General features: G+C 48.5%; 1 protein-coding gene and 1 pseudogene across 1 annotated transcript; one reads left to right on the forward strand and one right to left on the reverse strand.

The window, feature by feature from the left end:
• Positions 1 to 3441: 3441 nt before the first annotated feature.
• On the forward strand, positions 3442 to 4440 carry LOC144277451 (olfactory receptor 52K2-like; annotated as a pseudogene).
• An 8724-nt stretch (positions 4441 to 13164) lies between these two features.
• On the reverse strand, positions 13165 to 14145 carry LOC144259016 (olfactory receptor 52M1-like). The gene has a single exon (XM_077807179.1). The coding sequence runs from the start codon at positions 14143 to 14145 to the stop codon at positions 13165 to 13167; it is 981 nt and encodes a 326-aa protein (XP_077663305.1).
• Between the last annotated feature and the right edge of the window lie 7865 nt (positions 14146 to 22010).

A 22010-nucleotide genomic window follows, 5' to 3' on the forward strand; every position in this document is an offset into this window, starting at 1 on the left:
CAACAGCGTGATTTGTGGGTAAGATCTGATTTGTATATTCACCTGGGTCTGGAGCTTGGTCCTTTGGGATCGAGAAAATCTTTTTCCTTTTCCTGGGGTATTGGTTTTCATAACCATCTGTCCCCATAACGAGTGGCCCTGGTGGTGATACTGGGAAATTGGAGTGTCTAAGAAAGTTGCTTGTGTGACTTGTGGTTAGCCAGTGGGGTAAAACCAAAGTCTTCTCTGTCTGGCTGGTTGGGTTTGCCTTGGTGTGCACAGAAACCCCAGCCTTGGGCTGTAACTGCCCTGCTTTGAGCAATTTGTCCTGAATGGGCAACCTCAGCTGGATCCCGCTAGAACAAGCCTCGTTACAGGGTCCCTGCATCCATAACACAGTGCCCTAGTCTGTGGGTCGGGCCTGCATTGCCTGTTCTGAGGGAATAACTTTTCACGTGACAGTATTAAAACAGGTTTCAGAGTAGCAGCCGTGTTAGTCTGCATCCGCAAAAAGAACAGGAGGACTTGTGGCACCTTAGAGACTAACACATTTATCTGAGCATAAGCTTTCGTGAGCTACAGCCCACTTCATCAGTGCCACAAGTCCTCCTTTTCTTTTTGTATTAAAACAGTTTGTTTGTGTGGGCCCAGCTCATCAAATGTTCCAGATCAGCCGGTGTACCTGCCCTGGCCTCCTCAGTGGAACCACTCTGCCAACCTTTGGGTTGTCTGCAAAGTTTTTCTGCAGCGATTTTCTATTTCCTTCCAGATCAGTGATGAAAATATTCAATAGCATCAGGCTTAGAACCCTGCTAAAACCACCCCCGTTCACCCCAAGGACAACGCCAGTTTTAATCCACTTTACAGGTGCTCTACTGGTATTGCAGACTTTCATTTTTCATATGAGTGTTTTCCCTGCTGAATCCAATGTCTCAGAGAAATTGAAGTTAATTGCATCTATGCAGTTCCCTTGATCAACCAAACCTGCACTCTCCTTGAAGGATGAAATCGGTTTTATTTGACAAGACCTGACTTCCATAAACCGTGTTGGTGACTGGCATTAATTATATTCCTCGATTTTTTTTTGAACTAATCCCAGACCAGCTTTTCCAGTGTTTCCTGACCTTGTCAAATATCTTTTTTAAAAATTTCCCCCTTTTTTTTTTAATACTTTTCATTTAACACAGAACTGTCCTGTATGTGCCCTTTTGTTTTGGCTCTGCTGCTGACAGATCGTGTACTTCTACTCCCGAATGAGGTGTGTGGGCGATCGGTCAGTTTGTAACTCTGGTGTTCGTAACTCTACGGTTCTACTGTGGAGGCTGTTAAACATCCTCCTTGGCTGCTAATGGGCTGGAGACTATTCCATCTCCTCATGTGATAGGAGTACCTCCTACTGCCTCTTTCCCAGTGCAGAACAAACCTATTTCTTCAACACATCTATGTTTTCTGCAACATTAAGAAATTTCCTTTCTCCCTCTAGGAATTGGCTTAAACCTTTCCTAGGATTTCTTTTGTTCTTAATATGCTTAATAACCCCCTTTTTGTGATCCTTAGTCCCGCCAAGCATGGAGTTTCCCCTGATGTCTTTATTGTTCCTTATCAGTTTTCATAACTTCCCATTTGTGTTGCCTGCTTCCTATTTTCCCTTTTTACCCGTTTGTATCTGTTGCTTTTCCCCACATAACTGCTGCCTTCACTTTGCCACTGAACTCGGTTTTGAGCCAAAGTTCTCCACTTCCTAATTCTCCATCCCATTTCTTAGGCATCCAAACATTGTCTTTGATTTGGCCACTACTGCGAACAAGCAGGTGTTTTGTTGACCTGCTTTCATTGATGCCCAGGTCTTTTCCCTGAGGTGTGTCCTAGTTGGGATGTTTCTCCCTGGCACATGTCTTGGCAAAGGTTTGGGGTTTTTTTACACGCTCAGATTTTGAGTAACCGGTTGAATGTATTCTTGTCAGCAAGTTAAGGAAGTATGGGCTGGATGAATGCACTATAAGGTGGCTAGAAAGCTGGCTAGATTGTCGGGCTCAACAGGTAGTGATCAATGGCTCCATGTCTAGTTGGCAGCCGGTGTCAAGTGGAGTGCCCCAGGGGTTGGTCCTGGGGCCGGTTTTGTTCAATATCTTCATAAATGATCTGGAGGATGGTGTAGATTGCACTCTCAGCAAATTTGCGGATGATACTAAACTGGGAGGAGTGGTAGATACGCTGGAGGGGAGGAACAGGATACAGAAGGACCTAGACAAATTGGAGGATTGGGCCAAAAGAAATCTGATGAGGTTCAATAAGGATAAGTGCAGGGTCCTGCACTTAGGACGGAAGAATCCAATGCACCGCTACAGACTAGGGACCGAATGGCTAGGCAGCAGTTCTGCGGAAAAGAACCTAGGGGTGACAGTGGATGAGAAGCTGGATATGAGTCAGCAGTGTGCCCTTGTTGCCAAGAAGGCCAATGGCATTTTGGGATGTATAAGTAGGGGCATAGCGAGCAGATCGAGGGACGTGATCGTTCCCCTCTATTCGACATTGGTGAGGTCTCATCTGGAGTACTGTGTCCAGTTTTGGGCCCCACACTACAAGAAGGATGTGGATAAATTGGAGAGAGTCCAGCGAAGGGCAACAAAAATGATTAGGGGTCTAGAACACATGACTTATGAGGAGAGGCTGAGGGAACTGGGATTGTTTAGTCTGCAGAAGAGAAGAATGAGGGGGGATTTGATAGCTGCTTTCAACTACCTGAAAGGGGGTTCCAAAGAGGATGGCTCTAGACTGTTCTCAATGGTAGCAGATGACAGAACGAGGAGTAATGGTCTCAAGTTGCAGTGGGGGAGGTTTAGATTGGATATTAGGAAAAACTTTTTCACGAGGAGGGTGGTGAAACACTGGAATGCGTTACCTAGGGAGGTGGTAGAATCTCCTTCCTTAGAGGTTTTTAAGGTCAGGCTTGTCAAAGCCCTGGCTGGGATGATTTAACTGGGAATTGGTCCTGCTTCGAGCAGGGGGTGGGACTAGATGACCTTCTGGGGTCCCTTCCAACCCTGATATTCTATGATTCTATGATTCTATGAATGGGGACTCCCTACAGCATGGACTCTGTAGCCTGGCTTTCATTGCATTAAGGAACAATGATGGATAACCAGTATCCACTCTCACGTTTCCTGCTGGTGCCTATTAAGGGTTCCCACAACAGGGCATGTAGAATTATTGATGCATGGAGCACCATCAACCATGGAATTGGCATTAGTAGGGCCAGTGGTTCATAATTCATTTATGTGACTAATGAAAATGTCGTTTTTCAGTGTGTCAAGAGCGACCGATCTGCTTCTCCCATGAGAACCTCCTCCAGAAGGGCATGTAGTGTCTCAAACTAACACTGTCTCTCCACCCAGGCATTTGTCCTGCGACCATCACCCTAGACCCTGGGCACATACAGGGAGTTGGGGGAACGTACGGTACATGCAGGAGACACCGTTCTGCCTCAGAGTTTGACACCTTCTCCCCTACTCCATGTCTGATTCCAACACAACCGACTTCACCAACCCCTCCACCTTCATCCTGCTGGGCATTCCTGGCCTGGAGATGGACCTCGTCTGGATCTCCATCCCCTTCTGCACCATGTACGCCATAGCCATCATGGGGAACTTCACCATCCTGGTCATTGTGAAGATGGAGCAGAGCCTCCATGGGCCCATGTATTATTTCCTCTGCATGCTGGCTGTCAGCGACCTGGTCCTGTCTACATCCACCCTGCCCAAAATGCTGAGCATCTTCTGGTTCAATTCCAGGGAGATCAATTTCAGTGCCTGCCTCACCCAGATGTACTTCATTCATAGCTTCTTAGTGATGGACTCTGGGATCCTAGTGGCCATGGCTTTGGATCGTTATGTGGCCATCTGCCATCCCCTGAGACATTCCACCATCCTGACAAACTTTGTGGTGGCCATGATTGGCCTGGCCGTGGTGCTGCGTGGTGGCATGCTCATACTGCCCTATCCCTTTCTGACAAGACAGTGGCCATATTGCAGAACCACCATCATCCCCCACACACAGTGTGAGCACATGGCTGTGGTGAAGCTGGCCTGTGCCGACACCCACATCAGTAATTACTACAGCCTCTCTGTGGCATTCTTGGTGACGGGTCTGGATGTGTTTTTTATTGCTGTGTCGTATATCCAGATTCTCAGGGCCATCTTCAGTCTCCCCACAAAGGATGCCCGGCTCAAGACTTTTGGGACCTGCAGCTCCCACCTATTTGTCATTTTAACCTCTTACATCCCAGCTCTCTTCTCCTCCTTCATGCACCGGTTTGGTAACAATGTGGCGGTACATTTCCATGTTCTCATGGCCAATGCGTACCTTCTAATGCCCCCCATGCTGCACCCCATCATCTACGGGGTGAGGACCAAACAGATCCGGGACAGGTTGCTCCGGCTACTTACTCCTAAAGGAACCTAAAGTTTTCTCCTGGTGCTCTGGCTCTCAGACCCAGCTTCCTGCAGAGATGGCTGGTGACATGGTGCTGGGCCCTCTTCCCTGAATCACTTGCCGGACAGTCAAAAAGGCAGTAAATGCTTCCCTGACCTTACTGTGCTGTGTCAGTGTGACAAACTGGGGAATAGGTCTATGTATCCACCCCTTGCCCCACCTCTTCTGCCAAGGCCCAATCCTGCTTTGCCTCTTCCCCCCAAGGCTCCCTGCCTCTGTCGCTTGCTCCTCTATTCCCCTCCCCCTGTCACTTGATGGATCATATCCACCTCTCTCCCCTCACCACAGCTACAAGGGAGCATTTTCAGATTTTGTTGGGGGTGGCAACTTTAACCAGGATTCCAAGGGGTACTTAAGGTCTTGAAAACTCTAGTTTGTTGGCAGATAACTTAGCAATTAGCTGACGGGAGCACTGTATCTAATTCTTAGGTAAAAGAAAGAAACTTAAATAAATATTAGACCCTCTCAGGTCTGATACTGACACGTTCAGACATCTTGTGCCAAGTCACTTAATGGACACTGGTTAGGTTTAAAGTATTCATGTATATTCTTACTTTGTTACTACTCTGCAGAGAGAGAGACCTCATCAGGACTCCTGGGTTCTATCTCAGCTCTGGGAGGGGAGTGGGGTCTAGTGCGTTACAGCGGGAGTTGGGGAGGACAGATACATCTGGGGTATCAATGAGAACATCAGAACGGCCCTACTGGGTCAGACCAATGGTCCATCTAACCCAGTGTCCTGTCTCCCGACAGTGGCCAATGCCAGGTGCCCCAGAGGGAATGAACAGAACAGGGAATTACCAAGTGATCAATCCCCTGTCACCCACTCCCAGTTTCTGGCAAACAGAGGCTAGGGACACTGTCCCTGCCAATCCTGGATAATAGCTATTGATTGACCTATCCCCCATGAAGTTATCTAGTTCTTATTGGATCCATGTTATAGTTTTGGCCTTCACAACTTCCTGTGGCAAAGAGTTCCACAGGTTGACTGTGAGGAAATACTTCCTTTTGTTTGTTTTAAATCTGCTTCTGACTAATTCTATTGGGTGACCCCTAGTTCGTATGTTCTAAGAAGGTGTAAATAACATTTCCTTGTTTATTTTCTCCATACCTCTCAGGATTTATCCCCTTAGTTGTCTCTTTTCCAAGCTGAAAAGTCCCAGTCTTATTAATCTCTCCTCATATGAAGCTGTCCCATACCCCTAATCGTTTCCGTTGCCCTTCTCCGTACCTTTCTGCACACCGCATTCAAGGTGTGGGCCTACCAGGGATTAATATAGAGGCAACATGATATTTTCTGTCTTATTATCTCTCCCTTTCTTTATGATTCCCAACATTCTGTTTGTTTGCTTGATTGCCACTGCACTTTGAGGAGATGTTTTAACCCTATTCACTCCCCTTAGATTGTATGAACTCTCTGTAGCCTGATATCTCTGGGCTTTTCCTGAACTCTTCGCTCATGCTCCTTGTACCGAGGGGCAGTGCAGTGGTATTTTATAGAATGTAATATAAAAAATAAAGACTAATAAAGTGGCAAGTATTAAACATGTATTGGGGTATGATTCCATGTATGAGGTCGTGTTTCACATCGGCATTCCAATTCCGCGGGCGGTTGTCACGGCGCTTGTGGGAACAGAGCTATGTTCGGGACATGCTGCAGTGCAGAGCAAAGGTGAAGGAGACAAGCGCCCTACAACTGCCTTTTTTACGGGCTGTGCAGAGCGGAAAGGACCCCAGACCTATTCTCTGACCCATCACGCCCACGTTGCATTGGGTCTGTCGAGCAGGTGAGCTCCCCAGCAGGAGATGGTACCTGTGAATCCTGAGAGGGAAGTGTCTTCCCTGGGAATCCCCCTCCGGTAGCCGTGCCCCACACCGCTCTCACCCCAGCATCTGCAGCAGCGTCCCACGCCGAGGGCCGACACAGGGGTGCACACCGTTTATAACACAGCTCTGTGCAACCCCGGGGGGTTTGCTCAGCTTCTGGCGGAGACGTGGCATCTGAGTGTAAACAGGCCGGTGACTTGAGACACGCTAGCCAATGTCTCTCTTCCCTGGCTGCGCTTCTGCGCTATTTATCCAGCTTTATGAGGAAACAATAATTAAGGGACCTTCCCAAAGGGAAGTGAGAACTCTGGGACTCTGTGCTGAGTCACAGAGGAATTGGCTGCTCTGTGCATTTGTGTATATTTAAAAATTATACTTGATTAGGAAGACAACTGGGGATAAGACCTGTGTCTCCATGGGGTCTGATACCCTGTAAATGCCCAGGGTGGAGGGGTAGAGAGTAGACAGACAGATCTGGAGACAGATGGCTGAGGGGAGACACAAGCATTCTCTGCAGACACACGGGGCTGTCGCTAAGGGACCAGAGATCAGTCATTCTCATCAGTAACGATCATCAGACTGTGCAGCACCTTTCACTGAAGGATCCTGAAAACACCTAGCAAAGGAAAGTCCTGTGAACGTATCCTCAGTGTACAAATAGGTAAACTGAGGCATGGGGAGAGGTGACTTAGCCAAGGTCTCACAGAGATTGAGTGGCGGGATGACAGAGAGAACCCAGGAGTCCTGACTTCTTTACTGCAACCACGGTCTCTCTGGCATGCCAAGAGGGAGATGGACTCCCACTCTGGCCAGGGCTGTTCGTTGGGTGGGATGCAGAGGAATGGCTGGAAGAAGGAGCCTGATTGCAATAGCTGAACTCTCTGCCTGCTCACCTGGCTCACTGGGGGTATTTGTCTGGTGCAGAGCACCTGGGTTTTTAAGCACTGGAATGAGACTGAACAAATTCTCCTGTCTGAGCCCAACAGGGGCGCCGTGTTCACCTTTCAATGTGGCTGCAGAGAAAGGCCGTAGGCTTTTAGGCCTTACTTCATAGCTAGAGGCCGTATCCTACGGCTACAGGAAAAGGGTCTGATCCTTTCAGTACGTCCAGGCCCCGGAGATCCCCATGACTGACCCTGTCGTACCCCAGGTATGGCCTGGTCCCAGGGGGGCCCCAGGAGCTGCCCCAGGTACGACTGGCCCCCAGGGATCCCCGGGAGCTGCCCCGTTCTGCCTTAGGTCCGTCTAGGATCATCAGATACTGTAACATTGCCACTGGCGACAAGGGCCAGAGCTGTTGGATGACGTCTGTCCCAGGGCCCCTCCCTGGCACGGTCTCTCTGCTCTGCATGCAGGAAAAGGGCCTGATCCTTCCACCTCGCTGGAGAAACCGAGGCTCCTGCAGGGTCCGGCAGCAGATGAGCCGGGTTTGAGAAAGGCAGCGGTGCTGAACTGCGTTTGTGGATCTAGCCCTGGCCGCCTTTCTGGACGATGCTTTAGTCAAGCACAAGTTACGGTTGGTCAAAGCCAGGGGGGCTGGCTGGCAACGCTTGGAGGAAAAAGCCAAGTTCCTGGACACTCACCTCTCACTTTCAAAAACTTTCCCCTCTTCTCTTTGTACAAGGAGCAGGCTCCCTGGGGCAAAACAGGTTTTTATCTGCTCTCTACCCGTCCTCCAGTGGCTCCAGTGCCCCAGCTGCTTGCCCTGCTCGAACCCGGGCAACGCCCCTTCCTTCGGAGGCGAGCAGCTGTAGCAGCGTCCTGGGAGGAGACCCTGGTGTGGTGCTGTAGGACTGAATACGGCCATTTTTGCCAAGTATGATTATCCTGTTTCAATGCATGTATCAGCTTTGTGTCTGAAGTCATTACTGACAATCTGCGGGTATCTTACACCTTCACCTCTGCGGCCAGGACGAGAAGCCATGAGCTTAAATTGCAGCAAGGGAGGTGTAGGCTGGAGATTAGGAAAGACTTCCTAGCTGTCAGGCTGGCTAAGCCCTGGAACAAATTGCCCAGGGAGGTTGTGGAATCTCCATCGCTGGAGGTTTTCAAGAACAGGTTGGACACACACCTGTCAGGGCTGGTCTAGGTGGTGCTGGTCCTGCCATGAGGGCAGGGGACTGGACTAGATGACCTCTGGAGGTCCCTTCCAGTTCTATGATTCTATGTGTTGTGTTCCTGGGTAGCACCCCTCAGGTGGCTAAGGCGGTACGTTGGTGGCCCTTCGAGGACACTTAGTGATCACAAAGGGCCACAGAAGAAAGGCGCCTCTGCAAGAATATGGGAAATGGCTGATCCTGTGAGTCATCAGAGCATGTAAGGACCTGGGATACGCTCATGTGACCCTGGACTCATCTCATCTTCTCTGCACTGGCTTTCCAACAAGGAAGCTCTGAACAAGGTCTGGTGACCCCAGCCTGCTTGTGTAATTTCTAGAGAGGCTTTTGCAAGCTCGCAGTGCGTTCCATCACTACGATGAAAGTCACCTCTGAACACTGAAAAACCACTTGGATGTATCTGATCTATTAACCATTTGTAACTCTTCTTCTTTTCTTTTCCTATTTAACCTTGAGTGTCTCTTGAGATTAGGACGCTATAAGTGGTGAAATAGATTGTCACTGAGTACTCACCGTGGGGTCCAGAGTCCGGGTGGTGAGCCAAGGGCTGGGATGCATCAGGACACTGCATTTTTGGCTTCTAGTCAACCAGTGTGGTGAGACAGATGTTTGCGTTTGTTCCTGGTTTGGTATAATCTAAGGATAGAACCACCAGCCGTCTGGGCTGAGTCTGCCCCATTTCTCAGCAGTTTGTTCTGAATTTGGTAAGCTCGGCTGTGTCCCACTGAGGCACGGTGACACATGGACAACGCTGACAGGTGCTTCACAGAGTCTTGCTCACTACTCCCCGGAGGTATCCCCCTCTTACAGATGGGGAAACGGAGGCAGCATGAAAGGAAGTGTCTTGAGCCAAGAATATAGCCCACTGTCACCCACTGACATCACTGGAGTATTTGGCCCAAGTTATTTAATTGGAGATGAAGCATCAGCAGAGACCAGTGAGCTGGGAGGGAAGGTGACTATTTACCAGGTTCGTGTTCTGCTAGCCAAGGGCCGTAATGAGCTGCACACGGCACGGCCTTGGTTCGTTGCAGCACACGGTTGGGCTGTACGCGCTGTGCAGCGTTCCAGGCGACGTGCCGTCCCTGGTAAACAAGCAAGAGGGGACTGAAAACTGAGCTGTGTGGAAACCTGCTTTGTGGCCACAGTTTCTTTAATGAATTCCTCCCGTTTAAGAACTGCAGCTCCACTGATCACGAGACACAAATAGCCTGAGTGTGTCTAATACAGCGCAGGGGAGCAATGCCAGTTCATGGCCAGAGCAGTGGTGCTGGGCGTGTGGCGGTGTCGGGACTCCCAGTTCCTCTTCTCAGCTCTGCCACCAACTCCTTGGGTGTCCTTGGGTGAATCACTTTACCTCTGCAGGACTCAGTCCATCCATGACACGAGGATAGCGCTGCCTAGCAGCCTAGCTACAGAGCTTCTAAATGTGGTGATCAAAAGCGTCATGTAGAGGAGACGTTAGACTCAGCTTCCCTGTCCAGCTTCAGCCCCTGGGCAATGCGTCCCCTGCAGTTCCAGATAAGGTGTCCGTATACATGTGTAAATAGCCGGCTAATGTCAGGTGGGCAGTTTATCTCCTGCCCTGTGAGCTCTCGAAGCCACCCCACCTCTGCCCAGCATCCCGTCTTCCCAGCTAATGCAGGGTTGATCCTTCTGCCTCTCTCAGCTCTTGTCCTCCCAGCTTCAAAGCTGATCCCTTGCCCTGCTCCCGAGGCCTGGCTCATGTCAAAGGGCTCCCAGCCCATCCCCTTTGCAGGGACCCTGCCTTCTACAGGCCCCCAGCTGGGAGGAACACAAGGGAGCTGAAAGCTAAGGAAATGGGCCACACAATGGTCTCTGCCCTCAGGAACTTGTAGCTGAGCTTCAGGGCTCACAAGCTGTGTGATGCACAACGTCGTCTGCCTGCCACACAGCCCTTCTCCCGCCCCTTAGCTGCTTTTATACAGCTTCCTGGCTTCCCGCACCGATCCCGACTGGCCTGTCGACTCCAGCGCAGCATCCTCGCTGCACTCACTGCAGGCTCCTTGCCAGGCTGCAGCAGCTCCCGTCCCAGCCCCGGAGCAGATGGAGCCTGTCATAAATATAAAGGGAAGGGTAAACGCCTTTGAAATCCCTCCTGGCCAGGGGAAAGCTCCTCTCACCTGTAAAGGGTTAAGAAGCTAAAGGTAACCTCGCTGGCACCTGACCAAAATGACCAATGAGGAGACAAGATACTTTCAAAAGCTGGGAGGAGGGAGAGAAACAAAGGGTCTGTGTCTGTCTGTATGCTGCTTTTGCCAGGGACAGAACAGGAATGGAGTCTTAGAACTTTTAGTAAGTAATCTAGCTAGGTATGTGTTAGATTATGATTTCTTTAAATGGCTGAGAAAAGAATTGTGCTGAATAGAATAACTATTTCTGTCTGTGTATCTTTTTTGTAACTTAAGGTTTTGCCTAGAGGGGTTCTCTATGTTTTTTGAATCTATTTACCCTGTAAGATATCTACCATCCTGATTTTACAGGGGGGATTTCTTTATTTCTATTTACTTCTATTTTTTATTAAAAGTCTTCTTGTAAAAAACTGAATGCTTTTTCATTGTTCTCAGATCCAAGGGTTTGGGTCTGTGGTCACCTATGCAAATTGGTGAGCCTTTTTATCCAACATTTCCCAGGAAAGGGGGGGTGCAAGTGTTGGGAGGATTGTTCATTGTTCTTAAGATCCAAGGGTCTGGGTCTGTAGTCACCTAGGCAAATTGGTGAGGCTTTTTACCAAACCTTGTCCAGGAAGTGGGGTGCAAGGTTTTGGGAAGTATTTTGGGGGGAAAGACGCGTCCAAACAGCTCTTCCCCAGTAACCAGTATTAGTTTGGTGGTGGTAGCGGCCATTCCAAGGACAACGGGTGGAATACTTTGTACCTTGGGGAAGTTTTGACCTAAGCTGGTAAAGATAAGCTTAGGAGGTTTTTCATGCAGGTCCCCACATCTGTACCCTAGAGTTCAGAGTGGGGGAGGAACCTTGACAGAGCCCAACTTCGGGGCGGGGAGGTGGAGGTGACCCAGCGAGTGACGGGGAGGGGAGAAAAAGAGCGAGCAGCAGCAGTGGGCATTTGGGGCAAGAGGCAGAAAGGGAGTGGGGCAAAGAGGCAGGAGGTGGAGCAGGGGCTGTGGCCTTGGGGGGAGAAGCGGGGTAAAAGGCAGGGATCCAAGGGTCATGGTGGTTAGTTCTCTGAAAACATCCACTCAATGGGCAGCGGCTGTCAAAGAAGCGAACAGACTATTGGGAATCACTGAGTACAAGGAAAGGGAGAGAAAATAAGGCGGAAAATATCAGATTGACTCTCTAGAAATCCCTGGTACACCCACATCTTGAATACTGCACGCAAATGTGGTCGCCCCATCTCAAAAAAGATTTATTGGCATTGGAAAAGGTTCAAAAAAGGGCAATGAAAATCATTAGGGGGATGGAACAGCTTTCATATGAGGAGAGTTTAATAAGACTGGGACTTTTCAGCTTGGAAAAGAGGCGACTAAGGAGGGATATGAGAGAAGTCTATAAAATCATGACTGGTGTGGAGAAAGGAAATGAGGAAATGGTATTTACTCCTTCACATAACACAAGAACTAGGGGTCACCAAATGAAATTAATCGGCAAGAGTTTAAAACAAAGAAAAGGAAGTATTTCTTCACACAACACACAGCCAATCTGTGGAACTCCTTGCCAGAGCATGTTGTGAAGGTCCATCAATGGCCAAGATGGGAAGGGATGGTGTCTGTTTGCCAGCAGCTGGAAATGGGTGACGGGGGATGGATCACCTGATGGTTGCCTGTTCTCTTCATTCCCTCTGGGGCACCTGGCACTGGCCACTGTCGGAAGACAGGACACTGTGCTAGATGGTTCCTTGATCTGACCCAGTCTGGCCATTCTTATGTTCTTATATTTGCAGAGGTCCAGTGATCAGGAATTAGAAGGGTGGCAAACCAATGAGTTCTACACCGCCCGACTCCCCAGTTTGTCGCACTGACGCAGCACAGTAAGGTCAGGAAAGGGTCTAATGCGGGGGGGGGCGGGGGGTGTTGGATAAGGGGCGGGAGGTCCCGGGGGCAGTCAGGAGAGAGGGGGCAGTTGGATGGGGTGGAGGTTCTGGGGGGCGCTGTCAGGGGATGGGGAACAGGGGGGTTGGATATGCTTGGGAGTCCTGGGGGGCCAGTCAGGGGATAGGGTGTGGATAGGGGTTCAGGAAAGTCAGGGGAGAGGGAGCAGGGGGGATTGGATAGGGGGTGGGGTCCCAGAGCGGCAGTTAGGGGCGGGGGGTCCTGGGAGGGGGCGGTGAGGGGACAAGGAGCGGGGGGGTGGATGGGTGGGGGGTTCTGAGGGGGCCAGTCAGGGGGCAGGGTGTGGATGGGGGTCAGGAAAGTCAGGGGAGAGGGAGCAGGGGGGATTGGATAGGGGTCCCAGAGCGGCAGTTAGGGGCGGGGGGTCCCGGCAGGGGTCGGTGAGGGGACAAGGAGTGGGGGGGGGTGGATGGGTGGGGAGTTCTGAGGGGGCCGTCAGGGGTTAGGAAGTGGGAGGGGGCGAATAGGGAACGGGGCCAGGCTGTTTGGGGGGGGCACAGCCTTCCCTACCCGGCCGTCCATACAGTTTTGCAAGCCCAATGGGGCCCTCTTGCCAAAAGTTTGCCCACCCCTGGTCTAATGTCTCTCTGACCGCCCAGTAAGTGATGCAGGGACGAGAGCACAGAACCAAGTCACCAGCCAGCTCTGCACAGAGCTCAGTCTGAGAGCCAGAGCACCAGGAAAAAACTTGAAATCCTTTTATGAGTGAAGAGCCGGAGTAGCCTGCCCTGGATCTGTTTGGTCCTCACCCCATAGATGATGGGGTTGAGCGTGGGGGGCACCAGGAGGTACATGTTGGCAACGAGAATGTGGAAATGCAGGGGCACATTTTGGCCAAACCGGTGTGTGAGGGAGGAGAAGAGACCTGGGATGTAAAAGGTTAAGATGGCACAGAGGTGGGAGCTGCAGGTCCCCAAAGCTTTGAGCCGGGCGTCCTTCGTGGGGAGGCTGAAGATGGCCCTGAGGATCTGGATATAGGACACAGCGATAAAAATCATATCCAGACCCCTCACACAGAGTACTACAAAGAGTCCGTAGTAACTACTGACGCGGGTGTCGCCACAGGCCAGCTTCACCACGGCTATGTGCTCGCAGTACGAGTGGGGGATGATGTTAGTTCTGCAATATGGCCACTGCCTTGCCAGGAGGAGAAAGGGCAGTATGACCATGCCGCCACGGAGCACCAAGGCCAGTCCAATCTTGGCCACCACGAGGTTTGTCAGGATGGTGGAATGTCTCAGGGGGTGGCAGATGGCCACGTAGCGATCCAGAGCCATGGCCACAAAGATCCCAGACTCCATCACTGAGAAGCAGTGAAGGAAGTACATCTGGGTGAGGCAGGAACTGAAATCGATCTCCCTGGAATTGAACCAGAAGATGCTCAGCATTTTGGGCAGGGTGGATGTAGACAGGCCCAGGTCGGTGACGGCCAGCATGCAGAGGAAATAGTACATGGGCCCATGGAGGCTTGGTTCTGTCTTGACGATGAACAGAATGATGAAGTTTCCCAAGACGGCTATGATGTACATGGTGGAGAAGGGGATGGAGATCCAGACATGGGCCGCCTCTAGGCCAGGAATGCCCAGCAAGATGAAGGTGGAGGGGTTGGTGAAGTCGGTTGTGTTGGAATCTGACATGGAGTAAGGGAGAAGGTGTTCAACTCTGAGGCGTTCCCAGGGCCCAGGGTGATGGTCTCAGTACAAATGCCTGGATGGAGAGACAATGTTAATATGAGCCACTATGTGCCCTACTGGATACTTTCCCCATGGTGAAGCAGATTGGTCGCTGGAGCAGCTCTTGGGGGCAGCTGGCAGAGCAGAAAGTAAAGGAGGACTTGTGGCACCTTAGAGACTAACCAATTTATTTGAGCATAAGCTTTCGTGAGCTACAGCTCACTTCATTGGATGCATTCAGTGGAAACTACAGTGGGGAGATTTATACACAGAGAACATGAAACAATGGGTGTTACCATACACACTGTAACCAGAGTGATCAGGTATGGTGAGCTATTAACAGCAGGAGAGCGTGTTGGGTGGGGGAACCTTTTGTAGTGATAATCAAGGTGGGCTATTTCCAGCAGTTGACAAGAAACGTCTGAGGAACAGTGGGGGGCGAGGAGCGGGAATAAACATGGGGAAATAATTTAACTTTGTGTAATGACACATCCGCTCCCAGTCTTTATTCAAGCCTAAGTTAATTGTATTCAGTTTGCAAATTAATTCCAATTCAGCAGTCTCTTGTTGCAGTCTGTTTTTGAAGTTTTTTTGTTGAAGAATTGCCACTTTTAGGTCTGTAATCAAGTAACCAAAGAGATTGAAGTGTTCTCTGACTGGTTTTTGACTATTATAATTCTTGACGTCTGATTTGTGTCCATTTATTCTTTTATGTAGAGACTTTCTACAAGCCATTACCCTCTGATCCCAGTGAGGGTTACCAAAAGAAACTACACCAGCTGCTCAAGAAACTCCAAGAAAAAGCACAAGAACAAATCCGCACAGACACGCCCCTGGAACCCCGACCTGGGATATTCTATCTACTACCCAAGATCCACAAACCTGGAAATCCTGGACACCCCATCATCTCAGGCATTGGCACCCTGACAGCAGGATTGTCTGGCTATATAGACTCCCTCCTCAGGCCCTGTGCTACCAGCACTCCCAGCTACCTTCGAGACACCACTGACTTCCCAAGGAAACTAAAATCCATCGGTGATCTTCCTGATAACACCATCCTGGCCACTATGGATGTAGAAGCCCTCTGCACCAACATTCCACACAAAGATGGACTACAAGCCGTCAGGAACACTATCCCCGATAATGTCACGGCTAACCTGGTGGCTGAACTTTGTGACTTTGTCCTTACCCATAACTATTTCACATTTGGGGACAATGTATTTCTTCAAATCAGCGGCACTGCTATGGGTACCCGCATGGCCGCACAGTATGCCAACATTTTTATGGCTGACTTAGAACAACGCTTCCTCAGCTCCTGTCCCCTAACGCCCCTACTCTACTTGCGCTATATTGATGACATCTTCATCATCTGGACCCATGGAAAAGAAGCCCTTGAGGAATTCCACCATGATTTCAACAATTTCCATCCCACCATCAACCTCAGCCTGGACCAGTCTACACAAGAGATCCACTTCCTGGACACTACGGTGCTAATAAGCGATGGTCACATAAACACCGCCCTATACTGAAAACCTACTGACTGCTATTCCTACCTACATGTCTCCAGCTTTCACCCTGACCACACCACACGATTCACTGTCTACAGCCAAACTCTACGATACAACTGCATTTGCTCCAACCCCTCAGACAAACACCTACAAGATCTCTATCAAGCATTCTTACAACTACAGTACCCACCTGCTGAAGTGAAGAAACAGATTGACAGAGCCAGAAGAGTTCCCAGAAGTCACCTACTACAGGACAGGCCCAACAAAGAAAATAACAGAACGTCACTAGCCATCACCTTTAGCCCCCAACTCAAACCTCTCCAACGCATCATCAAGGCTCTACAACCTATCCTGAAGGATGGCCCATCACTCTCACAGATCTTGGGAGACAGGCCAGTCCTTGCCTACAGACAGCCCCCCAACCTGAAGCAAATACTCACCAGCAACCACACACCACACAACAGAACCACTAACCCAGGAACCTATCCTTGCAACAAAGCCCGTTGCCAACTGTGCCCACATATCTATTCAGGGGACACCATCATAGGGCATAATCACATCAGCCACACTATGAGATGCTCGTTCACCTGCGCATCCACCAATGTGATCTATGCCATCATGTGCCAGCAATGCCCCTCTGCCATGTACATTGGCCAAACTGGACAGTCTCTACGTAAAAGAATAAATGGACACAAATCAGACGCCAAGAATTATAACGTTAAAAAACTGGTCGGAGAACACTTCAATCTCTTTGGTCACTCGATTACAGACCTAAAAGTTGCAATTCTTCAACAAAAAAACTTCAGAAACAGACTGCAACGAGAGACTGCTGAATTGGAATTAATTTGCAAACTGGATACAATTAACTTAGGCTTGAATAAAGACTGGGAGTGGATGTGTCATTACACAGAGTAAAACTATCTCCCCAGGTTTATTCCCCCTCCTCGTCCCCCACTGTTCCTCAGATGTTTCTTGTCAACTGCTGGAAATGGCCCACCTTGATTATCACTACAAAAGGTTTCCCCTGCCCCCCGCCCACTCTCCTGCTGGTAATAGCTCATCTTACCTGATCAGCTGGTGATTGATCCTGCTTTGAGCAGGGGGTTGGACTAGGTGACCTCCTGAGGTCCCTTCCAACCCTGATATTCCAGGATTCTATGATCACTCTGGTTTCAGTGTGTATAGTAACACCCATTGTTTCATGTTCTCTGTGTATATAAATCTCCCCACTGTATTTTCCACTGCATGCATCCGATGAAGTGAGCTGTAGCTCACGAAAGCTTATGCTCAAATAAATTTGTTAGTTTCTAAGGTGCCACAAGTCCTCCTTTTCTTTTTGCGGATACAGACTAACATGGCTGCTCCTCTGAAACCTGGCAGAGCAGAGATATTCATGGGATGGCTGGTGGAGCGGAGCGGAGCCCACGGAGAGGTGGGGCAATTGGCTTTGACCATGTAAGGTGCCTCTTAACCCCCCATCTCCACCCAGGGTGGGAGGTAAAACTCTGCAGATAAACTTTCAAATTCTGACCGCTCCACTGACCAGGGACAGAGACTTTTGGGTTTTTGGACTTTTGGGACTCTGGGTGACTTTTGGGTTGCTGGACTCAAGAACCAAAGGGAAAGGAAACAGCCCAGTTTGCTTGGGGTGGGCTTTTGCTAATGGGTTGTGTTATGAATATTGTTTGTGGTGTCTTCCCAACATAATACCACATTGTTTCTCTCTGTTATTAAAAGGCGTTTGCTACACTCAGATGCTGTGCTTGCGAGAGGGGAAGTATTGCCTCTTGGAGGCACCCAGTGGGGGTGGTATATATTTGTCGCAGGTCACTGGGTGGGGGCTCGAGCCGGTTTTGCATTGTGTTATTGGAATGGATCCCCTAGATATTGAACCCAGCCCTTGTTGCTGCCAGCTCTGACGGGCAGAAGGGTTACAGAAACACCAGAAACATAAACTATTAAAAATTAAAGGGAAAGTTTTTTAAAAAGGATTTGACAAGGTTAGGAAAAAATGGAAAATCTGGCATGGGATTAGTTAACAAAAAGTCTAGGAATATAATTAATGCAAGTCCCCAACAGGGTTATGGAAACAGGTCTTGCCAAAAAAGTGTATCCTTTAGTGACTGTACACGTTTGGTTGACCAAGGGAACGGCACATGTACAATAGACTTCGATGTCTCTGAGGCATTTGATGTAGTCGGGGAAAACAGTCAGATAAAAACACTCTCCAATATCAGTAGAGCAGACGTAAAATAGGCTCAAAACTGGCTAACTGACAGATCTCAGGAAGCAGTTGTCAATGGGGCGTTGCAGGGAATGGGGGTGATTCTAGTGCAGTTCTGCAGGGATGAGTTCTAGTCCCAATGCTATTCAATATTTTCATGAATGATATGGAAGCAAATAGAAAATCACTGTAGATAAAATAGCAGAGGACCCCAAACTGGCAGAGTGGTTACAATGAGGCAGCCAGGGCAGACACAAATGTTTTAATACAGTCAAATGCAAAGTTATCACCTTGGAAAAGGGAACGCAGGCCCGACCTACGCACTCGATCACTGTATTCTGGAATTGAGGGACCCTGAAAAGGATTTAGGGGTCACTGTGGATAACCAACTCATTGTAGTGGTGAGTTGGAGGAGGGGAAGGATTTTACCTCTGCATATGGAATTGGTGAAACCGAATGCATCCATTTCCGGGGTGCACATTTCAAACTTTGGAGAATGTGCAGAAAAGAGCCACAAAAAAGATTGGAGGCTGCAGAAAATGCAGGCCAGTGAGAGACTTAAAGAGCTTCATCTGTTTGGAATGGTGGGTTCCCCAAGTCCCCATGTCTTCAGATCCAGACCGGATGTTTTTTTGGAAGATCTGCTTGAGGGCCTGTCTACACTTAAAATGCTAGTGCGGTGCTGCCATAGCTCTTCAGTGAAGACACTACTTATCCGGCAGCATAGGTAATCCACCTCCCTGAGAGGCGGTAGCTAGGTTGACTTCATGGTGGGGTCTACACCGGGGTTAGGCTGATATAGCTACATGTCTCGGGGGAGCGGATTTATTGGCTATTGCAAAAAAAAAATTACAGTTTTAGGTTGCATTAACAGCATGCAAGTCACCGCAGATGATAATATTCCTCTACTCAGTGCTCGTTAGGCTTCAGCTGGAGTACTGTGTCCAGTTTCGGTCACCAATGTATAGGAAGGATCCAGAGGAATTGGAAAGGATCCAAAGGTGAGACACAAAGATAATCAAAAGGGTGGAATGCAAGCCACACGAGCAAAGGCTGAAGGAACTGGATATGTTTAGTTTGGAAAAGGAGAGACTGAGCGGGGCCATGATGGAGGTTTTCAGATATTTGAAAGGCTGCCATTAAAAAAAAAGTTGGAGAAAAGTAGTTCTGTCTGGCCACAGAGGTGGGAAAAGAGTCAGTGGGTTCAAACTACAGCAGAGGAGGTTTAGATGAAATCTCAGGAAAAACTTCCTAACTGTAAAACCAGGAGGACAATGGAACAGATGTGGAAGCTCCTTTTCTAGAAGTTTCCCAAGAAGTTGGATTCTCATCTGTCCTGGATGGTTTAGATGCAACAAATCCTGCATCTTGGCAGGGGGTTAGACTAGCTGACCCTTGCGGTCCCTTCTCACCCTGTGGCTCTATGATTCTATGATGTGAAATTGTACTGTAGACCAGGTCTTAGTCAAACACAAGTCTTTGGCCTCAATACAGGGGAAAGTGGATGAAATGTAACACCTTGTATGATACAGGAGGTAATACGGAATGATTTACTGGTGCCTTCTGACATGAAGCCTATGAATCTATCGATAAGTAAACTAGATCAAGCATTTATATTTACTCTGTCTCACCACCCACAGAAAAGGGACCATTCAGTTACATTTCAGAGTAGCAGCCGTGTTAGTCTGTATTTGCAAAAAGAAAAGGAGTACTTGTGGCACCTTAGAGATGGTAATAGCTCACCTTAAGTGATCACTCTCTTGTTACAGTGTGTATGGTAATATCCACTGTTTCATATTCTCTCTGTATATAAATCTCCCCACTGAATTTTCCACTGAAATGCATTCGATGAAGTGAGCTGTAGCTCACGAAAGCTTTTGCTCAAATAAATTTGTTCATCTTTAAGGTGCCACAAGTCCTCCTTTTCTTTCAGTTACATTGAAAGTCTGAACAGATAACACTGATGAAAGAAAATTCTATGGCTGCGCAGAGCGGAAAGGAACACAGTCTTACTCTCTAGCCCATCATGCCCATGTTGCACTGGGTTTGTCGAGCAGGTGAGCTCCTCAGCAAGAGATGGTACCTGTGAATCCTGAGACGGAAGTGTCTTCCCTGGGAATCCCCCTCCGGTAGCCGTGTCCCACACCGCTCTCACCCCAGCATCTGCAGCAGCGTCCCACGCTGAGAGCTGAGAGAGGGCTGTGCACCGTTTATAATAAAGCCCTGTGCAATCCCTGTGGGGTTTGTTCAGCCTCTAGAGGAGAAGCAGCATCTGGAATGAAACAGGCTAGAGACTGGAGGCTCTCTAGCCAATTTTCAGAGTAACAGCCGTGTTAGTCTGTCTTCGCAAAAAGAAAAGGAGGACTTGTGGCACCTTAGAGACTAACCAATTTATTTGAGCATAAACTTTCCTGAGCTACAGCTCACTTCATACAGTCCACTTTATGCATCCGATGAAGTGATTTGTAGCTCACGAAAGCTCATGCTCAAATAAATTGGTTAGTCTCTAAGGTGCCACAAGTCCTCCTTTTCTTTTTACTCTAGCCAATGCTCTTTCCATGTCTGCATTTCTGTGTTATTTATCCAGCTTTAGGAATAAACAGCAATTATGGGATCTTCCCAAGTGGAGATGAGAACTCTTGGGCTCTGTGTTCAGGTAGAGAGGAATTAGCTGCTCTCTTTATCTGTGTATATTTAAAAACTATAGTTCATTACTGTGACGTTGCAGTCCATATGCTCCATGAAAATAGGCTTATGAATCTGAAAATGACAGAGCTGGGATATGCTTTATGCAAAAGGTCTCTTGTAGCATATCATTGGAAAATTTATAATGTGCTAAATTTCATTTTCCTATTCGTATGCATGTATCATTCTTATTTCTGACTTTAGAAATATAAGGTATAAACTTGTACTACTAACGTAGTCAGATTAAGTGGAGACCATTAAGAGTTCTTCAGAAACAATGAGTTGTAAATGGCTCGTTTACCTGCAAGCCTTCCTGTGTACATGTGAAAAGAAAAGGAGTACTTGTGGCACCTTAGAGACTAACCAATTTATTTGAGCATAAGCTTTCGTGAGCTACAGCTCACTTCATCAGATGCATACTGTGGAAACTGCAGAAGACATTATATACACAGAGACCATGAAACAATACCTCCTCCCACCCCACGCTCCTGCTGGTAATAGCTTATCTAAAGTAATCACTCTCCTTACAATGTGTATGATAATCAAGTTGGGCCATTTCCAGCACAAATCCAGGTTTTCTCACCCTCCGCCTCCCCCCCGCACCCACAAACTCACTCTCCTGCTGGTAATAGCCCATCCAAAGTGACCACTCTCTTTATAATGTGTATGTGCTGGTGGGTAATGAAGAATGAGGTCTCACGTGGACATGTGACCATGTCACCTGATACTGAAATCCATCTTAAATCTTGTACTTTTTCATTTAGAAGGAGGGGTGGGGGCCAAGCACAGACAAAAGACTCCCGCCTTGTGCCAAAGCTATAAAAGGGGGTGGAGCAGGACAAAGGGGGAGGCCAGTCATGAGAAAACTCTTGCTTACCACCTGAGATGTCTGCTGGAACTTACAAGGACTGTACCAGGGGAAAGGATTGGGCCCAGACTAGGAAGGAGTCTAGTCTGTGAAAGAAACTTATTGGAACATCTTTCAGGGTGAGATATTACCTGTAATCACTTTCTTAATGTGTTAGGCTTAGACGTGAGTATTTTGTTTTATTTTACTTTGTGACTTACTTTGTTCTGTCTGTTATTACTTGAAACCACTTAAATCCTACTTTTTATACTTAATAAAATCACTTTTGTTTATTAATAAGACCAGAGTAAGTAATTGGTACCTGGGGGAGGCAAACAGCTGTGCATCTCTCTCTGTCGGTGATATAGAGGGCAGACATTTTATGGATTTACCCTGTATAAACTTTATACAAAGTAAAACAGATTTATTTGGGGATCAGGCTCTCAGAAAGGCTAAACACTGGGAAAGTCCCTGTTAACTGATAAGTCCCCTGGGCTGAGTGAATCTCAGTTTCTGTGACGTGCAGAGGGGCATGGTCCAACCTCTGAGTCTGTGCTGGAGCTGA

The sequence above is a fragment of the Eretmochelys imbricata genome, chromosome 1, assembly GCF_965152235.1.
Source record: "Eretmochelys imbricata isolate rEreImb1 chromosome 1, rEreImb1.hap1, whole genome shotgun sequence".
NCBI lineage: Eukaryota > Metazoa > Chordata > Testudines > Cheloniidae > Eretmochelys > Eretmochelys imbricata.